The 12,692-nt window shown below is 60.6% G+C and overlaps 1 protein-coding gene across 6 annotated transcripts; it reads left to right on the top strand.

Annotated features, from left to right (window-relative positions):
* Positions 1-1,735: 1,735 nt before the first annotated feature.
* Positions 1,736-12,525, top strand: LOC135449930 (prominin-2-like). 6 transcript variants are annotated; one of them, XM_064717401.1, is made up of 25 exons: positions 1,736-1,835; positions 2,745-2,958; positions 3,972-4,051; positions 4,281-4,486; positions 4,889-5,009; positions 5,155-5,218; positions 5,632-5,721; positions 5,968-6,158; positions 6,237-6,311; positions 6,613-6,676; positions 6,904-7,063; positions 7,319-7,471; positions 7,950-8,073; positions 8,225-8,316; positions 8,539-8,623; positions 8,854-8,997; positions 9,242-9,313; positions 9,445-9,534; positions 9,644-9,697; positions 10,058-10,138; positions 10,412-10,480; positions 10,558-10,647; positions 10,916-11,028; positions 11,951-11,968; positions 12,339-12,525. In XM_064717401.1, the coding sequence occupies exons 2-25, from the start codon at positions 2,829-2,831 to the stop codon at positions 12,388-12,390; spliced, it is 2,418 nt and encodes an 805-aa protein (XP_064573471.1). In that variant the 5' UTR covers positions 1,736-1,835; positions 2,745-2,828; the 3' UTR covers positions 12,391-12,525. The 6 variants fall into 6 exon arrangements, with proteins under 6 accessions (XP_064573471.1, XP_064573469.1, XP_064573467.1 ...); XM_064717397.1 differs by lacking the exon at positions 1,736-1,835 and adding an exon at positions 2,259-2,328 and having other exon boundaries at positions 2,472-2,958; XM_064717398.1 differs by lacking the exon at positions 1,736-1,835 and adding an exon at positions 2,260-2,328 and having other exon boundaries at positions 2,472-2,958; positions 3,996-4,051.
* Positions 12,526-12,692: the final 167 nt, after the last annotated feature.

Here is a 12,692-nt window from a genome sequence, read left to right as displayed (position 1 = left end):
CCCTCATGTCCCTGGTACCCTGGCAGAGAGTGTGGGCACAGGGCTCACTGTGTTCCCTGGATGATGCTGGCCTGCCTCTGCCTGCTGGTTCCCAGGCACGCCACAGCCATGGCTGGCTCCCTGCCATGCCATGGAGAGCAGAAATCCCAGCAAGGGCAAGGTGCTGGGTTGCTGGAAAATGGCCCCTGTCCCCCAGGCAGAGCAAACAAGCAGCTCGAGGCCTGCCAGGACACCAGGGTGATGGGCACGTTCCCTGGGGAGCAGTGGGGGCCCTGTAATCCTGCCTGGGAGCAGGGCAGGAGCAGCTCAGCACCATGGAGGTGTCCTGGGGGGAGCAAAGGAGGGACAGGGAGTTGTAACAACCTCCTTCCAGAAGCTGGGGTACCCTGTGCCAGCTTTATTATGGAAATGGGGGAAACCATGCTTGTAGAACAGGGCTGATGTAGCAGAGGGTGAGAGCAGGAAGGGCCTCTATCTTCAAAGCAGGAGCAGGGGTTGGGTTGACATCTGCAGTGAGGGACGTCACCAGGCTGTGACAGGGCTGAGGCTGGGCTGCTGCAGGACACAGGTGCTGTGGTAGGAGCTCATGGCTGGGCAGGGGAGGGCAGGGTGGCCCCGGTGAGCCCATGGTGTGGCACCCAGAGCTGAGGCATCAATAAATACCCTCGTTTCTGACATGCCCAAGCTCTGGCAGGCTCAGTGGGATGCCCTGGATGGGAAGGGAGCGATGCCCTGCCATCTGTGATGGATCCTCCATATGCCTGGCTGGATCCTGCACATGAACCCAAGAGCTGCTGGAGGGCCCCAAGGCAACACTTCGGGCCTGAGGTCTTAGCTGGAAAGCCCAAGGGTACCTGTGAAGCTCCCAAACCTCCTTCCCCCACATCAGCTCCAGTGCTGCCGGAAACTCACTAGTTGTAGGGTTTTTTCCCCCCTTTTTTTGTTGGGATGTATCTGTGCCCTCTGCTACTCTGCCCAGTGCCAGTGCTGTGCCAGAGGGTCCCACATGACACTGGCAACCCAGCATGGGCCAGCCCAGGAAGAAAACCTGAAGCAGGGCTGCTCTCCTCCCTGGGCCACCTTCACCTAAGGTCACGGAGTGCAGTGATGGCTGCTTGTGCCAAGGAAAGTTAAGCAGTAACTGGAGGTAGCCATGAGCAAGCCAGAGAGAGGCAGGAAGACCCCCATGCAAAGGTCATGCAGGTACAGCTCACTCAGAGTCCCTGCTGGTCCTGTCCAAAAGCCCGGGGACACATGCAGGGACACAGGGCAGGGGCCAAACACCGTGCTGGGGGCTCCACTACTTTGGGGCAGGTGGGAGGTACAGGGCACAGCAGAGGGCTGCCATAGGGGCAAGGGGGGCAGCGGGGCGGGCTCTCGGCCAGGGTGCTATGGCAGGGGGGGCTGCCGGAGGGGCCAGCATTGGCTCTGGCAGTGCGGGGTGAGTGCTGATTCTCTTGGACAAGGAGAGAGCATCCCCAGGCAGAGGGCGGCCGGCTCTCTCATGCGGGACAGGGCAGGGGCCGGGGTCTCTGGGGGAGATGCAGGATGCCAGTATGGGCTGGGACAGGAGCAGGGCTGCCCCTCGGGTGAAGGAGGGGTACCAGGGTGCAGCGGGCAGGGGTGGGCTGCACCTCAGCAGGGCTCCCCCTCGGCAGAAGCGGGGGCCGGCGCGGCCGGACAGACCCCGGCGGGCCGGGGCGGAAGGGGCGGCTCTGTCCTGCCCTCCCGCACCTCCCGGAGCCACCCGCGCCGCGGGCTCGGTGCGGAGCCGTGCCCAGCTGCGGAGCTCCGCCTGCCGGGACGGGACCCCCCGGGCCACCGGGATCCGCCGGGTGCGTCCGCGGCACAACCGGGAGCGACCTCCGGCCCCTCCCGCCCCTGCCTCCGGCTGCGGTTCCCGGAGCTCCGGGCGGGGCGGGGAATGGAGCGGCGCGGCGTGGGAAAGCTCCGCGGGGAGCGGGGATGGAGCCCAGCGGGGGCCCGGCCTTTGGGGAAAATCCTGTCTGGGGACCCCTGGGGCTGTTCCCCGCTTGGGGGGACCGGGACGTGAGTGAAAAATGACGGATTTGCCGCAGTGCCCCATTTCGGAAGGTTTTTAGATGCAAAACCCGCTTTTGTGGCTACAGCTGGTTTGTGTTGAAACTCTGAACGGCTCCACGCACCCCATCCCGAAAGGATGCAGATGGTGTGGGGCGGAGCGGGCGGGACGGCTGCCCTCGGGATCACCCCGGGCCACCCAGCTCCTGGGCTGGGGCAGGAGGAAACCAGCGCCGGCAGGGGAGCTTAGCGGAGAGGGAGGAGAGGGACATGCCTGCGTCGGGACAGGTCGGTGGTGACCCTGACCCCGGTACAGGGAGGCGGCCGGGTGCCAAGAGCCGTAAGGGGCAGGGTGGGGCGATCCCGGTATCGCCGCCTGCCCCTGCAAACGGCTTGTCAGCAATCACCGCTGAAACTTAAACAAACCGCAGACCTGGGCGCTGGCACAGTGCGGCCGGACCCTGCCGCAGCGGTGGGTGCACAGAGGTGTCAGAGGACTGGGTGAGTGCTCTGGATCCGCTTCACCCCCCACAGCCCCCGGTCCCTCGTGGGCACCTCCTGCCTGGCTTCCCACCCCGCTGCTGACAGGGGTGGGGATGGGTGCACCCATCCTTCCTCGGTGCTCTCCCGCAGCTCGGTCCTTCCGGGCAGGAGCGGGCAGGTGCCTGATATTTTTTCTCTCTGCATTTCCTGGTCGGAGGCAGGAGGCAGGGCAGGCTGGGTGGTCCCGAGCCCCGACGACACCGACAGCTCCTCTCGGCGCCCGGGTGTCCACAGGAGCTGCTGCGATGGAGCTGGGGGATGTCTGGAAGCCCACGTACGGCCCTGGCCCCGAGGCGCCGGGGAGCAGCACGCCGGGGCTGGTGGCAATGGCGCACGGCTTCCTGCGGCTGGTGCAGCCCAACGCCCTGCCCACAGGTGGGTGCTGGCAGAGGGGGCTGGTACGGCTGGGGTCATCGGGAATGGGATCCAAGGATTGCCAGTTGTGTCCTGCTCATGCCCCATAACAACTGTGGGACTATCTTAGCTGGGCCCCAGGACAGGTGTTAGAGGTAGTGCCACCTTGCAGAGTCCTGCCCCATTCTCCCTCCAGGTATCTTAATCCTAAGATCCCAAAAATGTGCAGAGCAAACCCCACTCTGCCTGCAGGCTCTTTGCCCGTCTTGCAGCCCTCTGTGTTTGCTGGCCACCAAGTGCAGTGTGTCCTGGTGTCAGCGTGCTCTCCCTGTGCACTGCCCTGCCTGCCAGCTCTTGCTCCTGTCGCTGTCACAGCTCTGTCCCAAAGCAGCTGCAGGTTTGCACAGGTGATACTAGGACCCTGCAGCTGCTCCATATTCATGGGGCAAGTGCTGCCCACCTGGAGGGAAATGCCACTCTGGGTACTGCCACTGTGCATCCTCCTTCACTGGCTTCAACCCCTGCTCACCATCAACATGCTGGAAAAGGTGATGGTGATGGTGACAGGTCCTGTACTGGCTGGCAGTACAGGACCTGTGTCACATAGACACCAGGGTACAACCAATGTCTCCAGGTGCCATCAAGGCTTGTAATGAGGGCATGTGGCACAGGCAGGGAGAGGCCTGGGAATGAAAGAGGCAGCGTGGCAGTGGGCCTTTGCCCCTGTACTCAGTCCTGACCGGCAGTGCCCTTGGACTTCTCTGCAGGAGGGCAGCCCCAGGGCAGTGTCCCTTATGCCCACAGTGGTGAGGAACTCCCTTGTTCTGTGAACCCCTGAGAGCCTGGGAGCTGGCAGCACTTTTCCTGCGTGCAAAAATGCTGCATGATGTGATGGTTGGGGAGGGCAGCTGCAAGGGAGAAAAATGCCATACTCAGAGCTGGTCTGAGCTGCAGGTGATGCCTTGGGCTGGGAGGGGCGAGCAGGGTCTGGGACCCTCTTGGAGAGCTCCACAGGGCCCAGCACCTGCTCACAGCCCTCTGTGCTTCTTGTCTCCCAGAGCTGATTAATTTTGAGCAGTCCCAGAATGGGTTCAGCCGAGATGACATCAATGAGGTGAGCAGGCAGCTGGGGTGGGGAGCTGGCAGCCCCAGAGCACTGTGGACTGGGGGATACTGGTGGGTGCTGCTCTGAGGCTGAGCCCTGGATGCCGAGCAGCAGCAAGGGGACATGTTCTGCTCCCTGGGAGACCCATTTTGTCTGTTTGGGTCTGGACAGGGTGCGCAGAGCTGAGGGACCTTTGGGGACACCAATGTTACGCTGCTTCTCATTCTTCCTATCCCAGCTGCTGCTCTACGAACTGGGTTTCCTGGTCTGCGCGGCCATTGGAGTCCTCCTCATCATCCTGGTGCCGCTGGTGGGATTCTGCTTCTGCTGCTGCCGCTGCTGCGGGCACTGCGGGGGCCGCATGTACCAGAAGCAGCGCCGGCGGATGCGCTGCCGGCGCCGGGCGCTCTGGGCCTCCGTGCTGCTGCTCTCCGCCTTGCTGCTGTGAGTGCGCGGCCCGGGAGGCTCCGGATGGAGCCCAGCGTGGCTGGAAATGCCGGCGCTCGGCGGCCGTGCCAGGAAGCTGCCATTGTTCACGAGTAGATCGCGGCACGGCGGGACAAAGGGGAGGAAGCGGCGGCGGTGGGGGGCTGGCCCCGGGGGGCTGCGCGCTGCGGACCGTGCAGCGCTTTCCCCGCAGCTTCCCCACGGCTGCCGGGCTCTGCCCTGCCCCAGTTCCCTGCGCCCCTCCTCTCTGCTCCCTGCTCGGGGCAGGGCACGGGCAGGGATGCACTGGGATCAGGGGTCACTGGTGTGCTCCAGACCCTGCGGGCTGGGGTCTGTGTGGGTGGATTTGGAAGGTGCTGGGGGAAGCGTTGGGACTGACCTTGCACCCTTGCCTTGTAGGGCTGGTGGTGTCTGTGCCCTCATCAGCAACAGCCGCTTCTCCCAGGCTGTGAAGAGCACCTTCCCCAATGTGAACAACACTCTGGACAACGTCCACACCTACCTGGCCTCCATCCCCCAGGCACGCATGGGCCCCCTGCCATGGCTTGGGGGCAAGGGGCCAGGCGGGAGGAGCAGCCCAAATAGCCCCGGGGGAAGGGCAGCAGAGGGGCTGGCAGCAGAGAAAGCTCCCCACCCTCACTGACACCACATCTCTGTCCCTGCAGCAAGTTGATTTTGTCATCAACAAGAGCGATGTCCCACTGAGCTATGCCAACCGCAGCCTGCAGGGTGAGGGTGTGCGACGGGAGGGGCTGGAGCATCCCCAGGGCCCTGTGGGAGCTGCCCCAGGGCTGGGGGTTCTTGGGCAGTGGGAGTGTTGTGTGGGTTTACCTTTCTGCCCTGTGGGTGGCTGCTGACCCTGCAGGCCACTGGGCTTGTTCTTATGGGGATGTCTAAAGGATCTGGGTCTGCAGGCTCTTCCAAGCTCCAGCTCTGCTCCAGTTTCTGCTTTTCCCTTTTCAGGCTCCTCTCTGGGAAGGGTGATGTGGGTGGTGGGAGACTGGGGATATTCCCATTGCCTCCCACCTGGGGGGTGGGTGAGGGAGGAGTGCTGGCGGTGTCAGTGTTTTCACCAGCTTTCCTGTAAGCCCCAGGACCTTGCAGGGAACTTGTTATTGACACCACCTCTCCCATCTCTGCAGACATTGGGCCCAAACTGGGCAGCATGATCACCTCCCGCATCAGGAACAGCACGGATGGGGCTCTGGGGTCTCTCCAGAGCCTCTTGCAAGGTACCGGCCCTATCCCTGGGAGACTGGTAAGGGACTCAGGGGGATCAAGAGATGGGGTGGGTGCATTTTTGGGTAAGAATCCCATGGAGGTGGGTCCCTTTGGCCTCCCAGCCACACCCTGGGACAAGTGCCATGACTTTGGGGGTGCCCCTATGTTGCCTTTTTTCATGGGTTCCCAAGGTTCAGTTGGATGAGAAGGAGTCCCTGCCACAGTGGCAGGATGTGAGCTCCCTGCTCTCTCCCCAGGGATGGAGACACTGAATGACACCTTTGCCAACATTGCCAACCGCCGCTCAGACCTCGAGGAGCTGCAGAGCAGCTACAGCCAGGGGCTGGTCAGCCTTAGGGACAGGCTCAATGGCACCCTGCAGAAATGTGGCCTCCCCTGCAGCCAAGTGTCCCTGGAGGGGCTCGCCTTCAGTGCCAACTTCAGCACGGTGAGGAGGGCAGGGGGTGGGTGAGGGGTCCCCTGCCCCAGCCCCCACAGCTCCCTCACCCCAGTCTCTTCCCCACAGATCCCAGGTGTGGAGCAGCAGCTGCAGGCACTGCGTGAGGTCTCTGAGTCAAACATAAAGTCTGATTTGGAGGAGGTAAGGGGTGTCTCCTTCACCCAGGCACAAAGCTGGGTGCTCCTGCAGCTGCTGAGGCTGTGCTGACAGGCTGTGGGTGGGGAAGAGCTCTGTCAGGAGTTCAGTGTGTCACACAGAGGGAAGGGCTGGCCAGAGGTCTGCTCGCTGTCCCAGCCATCCCTGCACACTGATAGGGTAGACTGGGTGCTATGGGGAGCCTGGCTGTTGTGTGTTACTAGGATCTGGGTTCAAGGGGATGTGCTGCTCAGCCCTGGATTGCAGGCAGGGATGTGAGTTTCATGCTGTGCTTCCCTGGGTGCAGGTTAACACAACGCTGGGCATGACCCCCGACAAGGTGCAAGAGCAGTCCCAAGAGGTGGTGGCAAGTAAGCAGGGCTTCTTGTGCTGACTTCTCCCTCTTCTGGGATTCCCTCCTCTCTTCTCAAGCCATTCTTTCCTGGAGGCCTTCTCTGCAGCCCTGGCTGTCCCCAGCTCCATCATGCCAATGTCATCCTTGGCCATGACTGCCCCTTTCCTATCCTTTCTGAGTCCCCTCTGCCCTGCAGGACCTGGGCAGCAGCTCAGAATGTCAGCGTGTCCCCATTCCTTGCAGAGAGCCAGGATCAGCTGCTCCTCATCAGGCAGGAGATCAGGAACTTGCAGGGAAGGTTGCCACTCCTGGATGTGGAGCAGGAAGTTGGGGCCTTTGTGAACAATGCCACATCCATGCTGGAGAAGTACAGGGAGCCAATCGTGGCCTGGGATGGGCTCAGGTGGGAGAGGGGCTGGACCCCATTGTCTAGGGGGTTTTAGGGCTCCTGCTTCTCCCATTGCTGGAGGTGGGGCTTTGCTGGGTGGTGGGGTTGTGGGTGCAGGGTACTCAGAGCTGTGCCTTGCAGACACATGCCCCTTCCCTGCTGTGCTGTCTGGGACCTTTTTCCTCCCCATGAAGACAGCTGGTGGGCTGCAGGGTGCTGCTGAGGGTCCCAGGTTCTGCTGCCTGACTCCCGCCCTTTGTCTTGCCCCAGGTTGATCCTGTGTGCCCTCCTGTGCTGCACGGTGCTGCTGGTGGTCCTCTGCAACGTTTTTGGGCTGCTGCTGGGGCCCCTGGGGCTGAAGGAAGGTGTGCTGCCCACACAGCGCAGCAGCCTCTCCGATGCTGGCGGGAACTTCTTCATGGCGTGAGGCTCAGCTGGCTGCCAAGGCCACGTGTGGGAGCGGTGGGATGGGTGGGCAGGGCTGCTCTGGGAACACTCGAGCTCCTAAATCATTTTGCTGCAGCTTAATGGCTGCCCCGTGGTGACTCCCCGTGCAGGTGGTAAATTGAGGGTCAATCATGGTGCTGGTGAGAGGTGTTTGAGGGGAGCCCATTTGGCCCATGACAGCAGCGAGGCCTGGCAGTGTGAACGTGGGCCCTGCAGCTCTGCGGGGGAGTGCTGGCTTCCAGAGCTGTGGGGAGCTATTGTGGAGTCCAAGCTCCAGGGCAGAGCCTGGCTGTGCTCTGGGGTCTGAAGGCAGAACAGAGACAAGCTTTTGGGAAGGGTGGTGTTCCCACAACTGTGGGAGTGAGGGGTGTGCAGCCCCCGGGCTCCGCGAGCTGGGGGCAATGTCAGCATCAGTGCTGGGCTGCTGGTGGTGACAGCATTTCTGTCCTGGCAGAGGGGTTGGCTTCAGTTTCATCTTCTACTGGCTGCTCATGCTGCTGGTGATGATCACCTTCGTGGTGGGGGGGAACATTTACATGCTCCTCTGTGAGTCCTGGCACAACCAGCAGCTCTTCCAGGTAAGCTTGCTGTGGGGAAACTGCCTGGAAATACTGCTTCCTAATGAGGGCTGCTGCTGGGGCAGAGGCAGCACCAGCCATTTCATATGCTCTTCCAAGGTGTCCTGCCCTGCACTATGTCTAGTTTCTCCATCTCTTTCCTTGCTCTTAGCTCCTGGACACCCCTGGCAAGATCCCTAACTTCAATCTCTCAGAGCTGCTGGGCCTGAAGGGTGACACAGCAAACTTCTCAGAGATATACAGGTGGGTTCCAGCCCTGACACGGTGTCCTTGGTGGGGTAGAGCTGCTCAATGCCCTCAGATAATCTCCAGGAGCAGGGCAGCTTGCCCTGCCTACCCAGGTTGTCGGTAGGCACTGATCACAGGGAAGGAGCAAGGTGCAACCTACCTGCACAGGTGAGGACATGCTCCTGTGAGAAGGCGGCCTCACCTGCCCTGTTCTAAACCCCATGGCCCATCCTGCAGGCAGTGCCAGCACGACGCGTCCCTGTGGCAAACTCTGCACTTGGACCAGAGCGTGTCCCTGGACGAGCTCCTGAATATCAGCCAGGTGAGCACGGGGGGACCGGGGTCTTGAGGGCACGCTACTCACACTCACACTCTTGCACACTGCTCACACTACTCACACTCTTGCACACTACTGTCACTACTCACACTCTTGCACACTACTCACACTCTTGCACACTACTCACACTGCTCACACTCACACTCTTGCACAAGGGCTGAGGGGACAGTGAGGGGCCAGCACATGTCCCATCATGGCCCCCTTTGCTCTGGCAGTACGCAGGAGACATCTCCACAGCTTTTAAGAAGATGAACATCACCCTAAGCCCCATCTCCCTGCTCAGCCAGAGCCAGAAGGACCTGCTGCTGAGGGCCAGTCAGGCTGCACAGCCTCCCAACTTCACCCTCACCCTGGAGCAGGTGTGCTGGGTGTAGCCTGGTCCTGGGATCGGGGTGGGGGGATTGGATGTGGGTTGAGGAGCTTCTATTGCACTCTCCTTTTGCTGCTGGGAGAGTCCTCTGCCATCTGTGCACCCTGTTAGGGTAACAAGGCACATCCTCTGCCTAGAAGGCCCTGGCTCCACTCTGTCCCAAAAAGAAGGGGTTTAGCTCCCCTTGTGAACCTCAGTCCTCATTCTCATGGCTCTGTCTCTGCCTTTTCCAGCTGGATCAGAATATTATCCAAGGAAGCCTCCTGAATCTGGCTGTAGAGTTGGAGCAGCTGGCAGAAAATGTGGTGAGAGACCATGAGACCCCAGGGCCATAGCCAGCCTGTCCCCAAAGCCACTGGTTACTGGGCTCCTCTGTGCCTGCCTGGGTGTTGAGGGGAGGCCCAGAGCTGGGCACTGCTGACTGCAGCACTTGCAGAGCACAGATGTGAAGAAGGACCTGGAAGATAATGCTCGTGAACTGAGGGATCTGGAAAAGGAGATGCAGGGGAACTTCTCTGGGCCACTGGTGAGCGACGCTGGGGCGTCCTGGGGATGCTGGGCTGGGCTTCCCTAGAGCTCAGACCCTGCTGGCAGGGTCTGGGGCTGCACCTCTGACCCCCCTTCTCTGTCCCCAGCAAAATCTGAAGGAGAACATCCACTCAGTGCAGAGTGGGGCTGCCCAGCTGGAGGTAAGCTGCACAAGGGGAGTGCATGCCAGTCCTGGGCACCCTGCAAAGCACCCTCGAGGTCCTGCAGTGGAGGTGGTGGGGCTGACCTGCAGTCTGGGGGCTGCGGTGGCACTCTTCATGTGCTGCAGGGGCTGTTCATGGGGGCCATGAAGGTGGAGGGAGGCCATGGACCCTGCCAGGCACGGGCTCCCTCCACCTGAGGTACCTGGCACTACCAATGTGTACCTGGCACTAGCAGTGTGTCACTGCTGGGAGCACCACAGCTCTGAGAGGCTCTGCCCCAGGGAGTCCTGCTTGCAGGGCTGGTGAAGGGCAGAGACCCCTCTTAGATCACAGTGCTGAGAACACCTTTCACCTCAGGGACAGACAACAGCTGCACTGGACAAAGCCAACATAACCCAGGAATTCCTGGAGAGGGAGATGCCAAACATCATCAAGAACGTGAGCTTGCCTTGCCCTGCTGTCAGGTTACACACCAGACCCCCTCACCAAGACCTCCCTCTATACAGGGAAGCCAAACCTTGTCTGGCTGCTCATCCTGCCTTCCCTGAGTGTCTCTTGCACCTCTGAGTGCCCCCTTCCCTTATGGCATCCCAGGGTGGGGTGAAGCATTCAGCCCTGTTGCTGCTGGGCTGAGGTGGTCTGAGAGCCCCCCGATCCTGACATGGAGGGGGCTGGTGGTGCAACATCTCCACTCTGTGCTTGCCCCTCCAGGAGACATTGGCCTTCCTGGAGCAGCTGTTGGATTTCTTTGAGACCTACATTTCATGGGCCAAGAGCAGGGTAAGCTGAGCCTTCCTCAGTGAAGTGGAGAGAAAGGGAGAATGAGCTGACATATGCTGTCCCCACCATGTCCCCAGGTGACAAAAGATGTGGCACGTTGCAAGCCCATAGCTCAGTCCTTGGATGATGTGGAGGTCATTGGCTGTGACTATATCATGGACTCTGTGGTGAGTGGGGCAGCAGTGTGTAGAGTGACACACACCTGTGGGGTGGCACTGAGGTCCTCTTGTCCTCCTCATGCACAGGATAAGGGATGCAGGGAAGGATCAGGGATGCACAGGAAGCAGTGCTCAGCTCCTGCCCAGCAAAGTGCTGTGGCTAAGAGGAAGGGCCAGGCTCTGAGAAGGAGTGGGTGGTTATTGGGGAGCACTGGGAGCAGAACAGATGCTCCCAGTCACTCTTTGGACCTCATGGCTCTTCCTGCACCCTATGCAGAATGCCTTCTGGTTCAGCCTGGGCTGGTGCACCTTGTTCCTGCTGCCCAGCATCGTCCTGTCTGTCAGACTTGCCAAGTTTTACCGCCGCATGGATATTGCTGATGTGTACAGGTGAGGAGCAGCCCCGCCCCTGGGACCACACTGGGTGTGAGGTCCCCCCTGCCACCTGCTCCTTCATGTCCTGTGGTAGCCTGTGGGGCTCATGCTAAAGCAATGTGAGCTGGGGAGAACCTGAGAGGTGACTTGGGGCCCTCAGCCTCTGAGGATGGGCATGTTCTGGAGCTTTTCTCTGCCTGCTCTGAACCTCCTGGTAGGGAGGGCAGACTAAGGTGAATTCCCTTTGGAGGAAGGAGCCTGGCAGGGCTGCAGCCACAGCCTGGCTCAAGTCCACCACCTGACTGTGTTTTGCACCATTTTTGTGCTGGAGCTCTGGCATGGGAGCCCAGGGATGCTGGGCAGAATGCAGTGTGCTGTGTGGTTGGTGGCATTGCCACGAGGGTGCAGTGCTTGCTCACATGCCTGTGGCCACCAGTGTCCTGGGGCTGTCCCCCAGCCCTCTGGGACACTCTGCCTGGCAGCTCCACCACCAGCACAGGCACTGACCCCTGGGGACAGTGAGCAGTTTCTAGCTGGATTTCTGACTCCTGAGGGCTACCTCATGGCCCTGTGGTGCAGCTGCTGTGCTGGGGGTTCCCCAGCTCCTGCCACCCCTCTGAGCTGGCTGGAGACACAGGCTCAGCTGCCCAGGAACCTCAGGGAGCTCAAGCTGAGGCACAGGGAGCCGGTGCTGCTGAGCGTGGGGCCCTGCTCTGCCTGCCTGGGGAAGGGGCACTGATGCTTTGGGGGGCTGTAAGAGCCAGTGCTCTCTGATCAGACCAGACAGCCAGGATGGAGGGGACCACAGCACCCTGAGGCTCATTTGCTCTCCTTTTATGACCCATGGGAGACCCTGTCCTACCATGAGATGTTGTCCTGTCCTACAAGGCATCTTCTTGCCCCACTAACACTGTCCCCTCTTTTTTCTCCCCTCTAGGAATGAAGACTTTGAGATGTAAGCTACTTACACTGCCAGGTCCCTTTGTGGGGTGGGAGGCAGCCCCTGTAGGTACAGGGGGGTCAGGGGACAGAGGGAGGGGGTGGGGACCAAGGAGTGTGCTGGTACCAGGGGATGGCTGTGAAGGTGGGACTTGTGTAGTGCATGCAGTTGTGGTGTCCCCTATCATCTTCCCACACTACCAAGACTGGAGGTGCTGCTGGTCCCACTCTCCCAAGCTGGTGGGTTTGGGGAAGGTGTCTCCATACCCTATTTCCTGTGGGGCTAGGTGATAGGAGTGTGATGATATTTGACCATCCCAGTGCATCCTGAGCTGTCCCTTACATATGTCCCTCTGTGGCTGACATATGTGACCTTGGTTTTGCAGGCCACCAACATTCAACTCCTACAAAATCCCCAGGCCTTCCACAAGGCATTAGCTCCCATCACCCACAGATGGAAGAAATGGACAGACCCCCCCACTTGAAAAATGTGATTATTTATTTTTGCAGGGAACCTGCCTGTTTCCAGGGCTGTAATTTTTGGTGTCAAATAATAAATGGTGTGTTTGTGTGCACTGTGGGATGTGACTGTGCTCCTCAGGTCTAGCAGTGATGGAAGTAAGCAGGGCTGGAAGGTTCCCCACAAGCTGAGGCTGTGCCTGGGACTACGGGGCTCTTTCTGCTGTTCCCAAGTGTGCTCTGCCCACATCCAGCCTATGGGTAGATACAGGATCACTGCT

Source organism: Zonotrichia leucophrys, chromosome 6, assembly GCF_028769735.1.
Source record: "Zonotrichia leucophrys gambelii isolate GWCS_2022_RI chromosome 6, RI_Zleu_2.0, whole genome shotgun sequence".
Taxonomy (NCBI): domain Eukaryota; kingdom Metazoa; phylum Chordata; class Aves; order Passeriformes; family Passerellidae; genus Zonotrichia; species Zonotrichia leucophrys.
This window is presented reverse-complemented; position numbering and strand designations above follow the sequence as displayed.

Coding starts and splice junctions, on each gene's coding strand:
- LOC135449930 (XM_064717397.1), top strand. Junction 2,959..3,971: donor GCCCAACGCCCTGCCCACAG/GTGGGTGCTGGC, acceptor ACCTGCTCACAG/CCCTCTGTGCTTCTTGTCTC. Junction 6,677..6,903: donor GTCCCAAGAGGTGGTGGCAA/GTAAGCAGGGCT, acceptor CATTCCTTGCAG/AGAGCCAGGATCAGCTGCTC.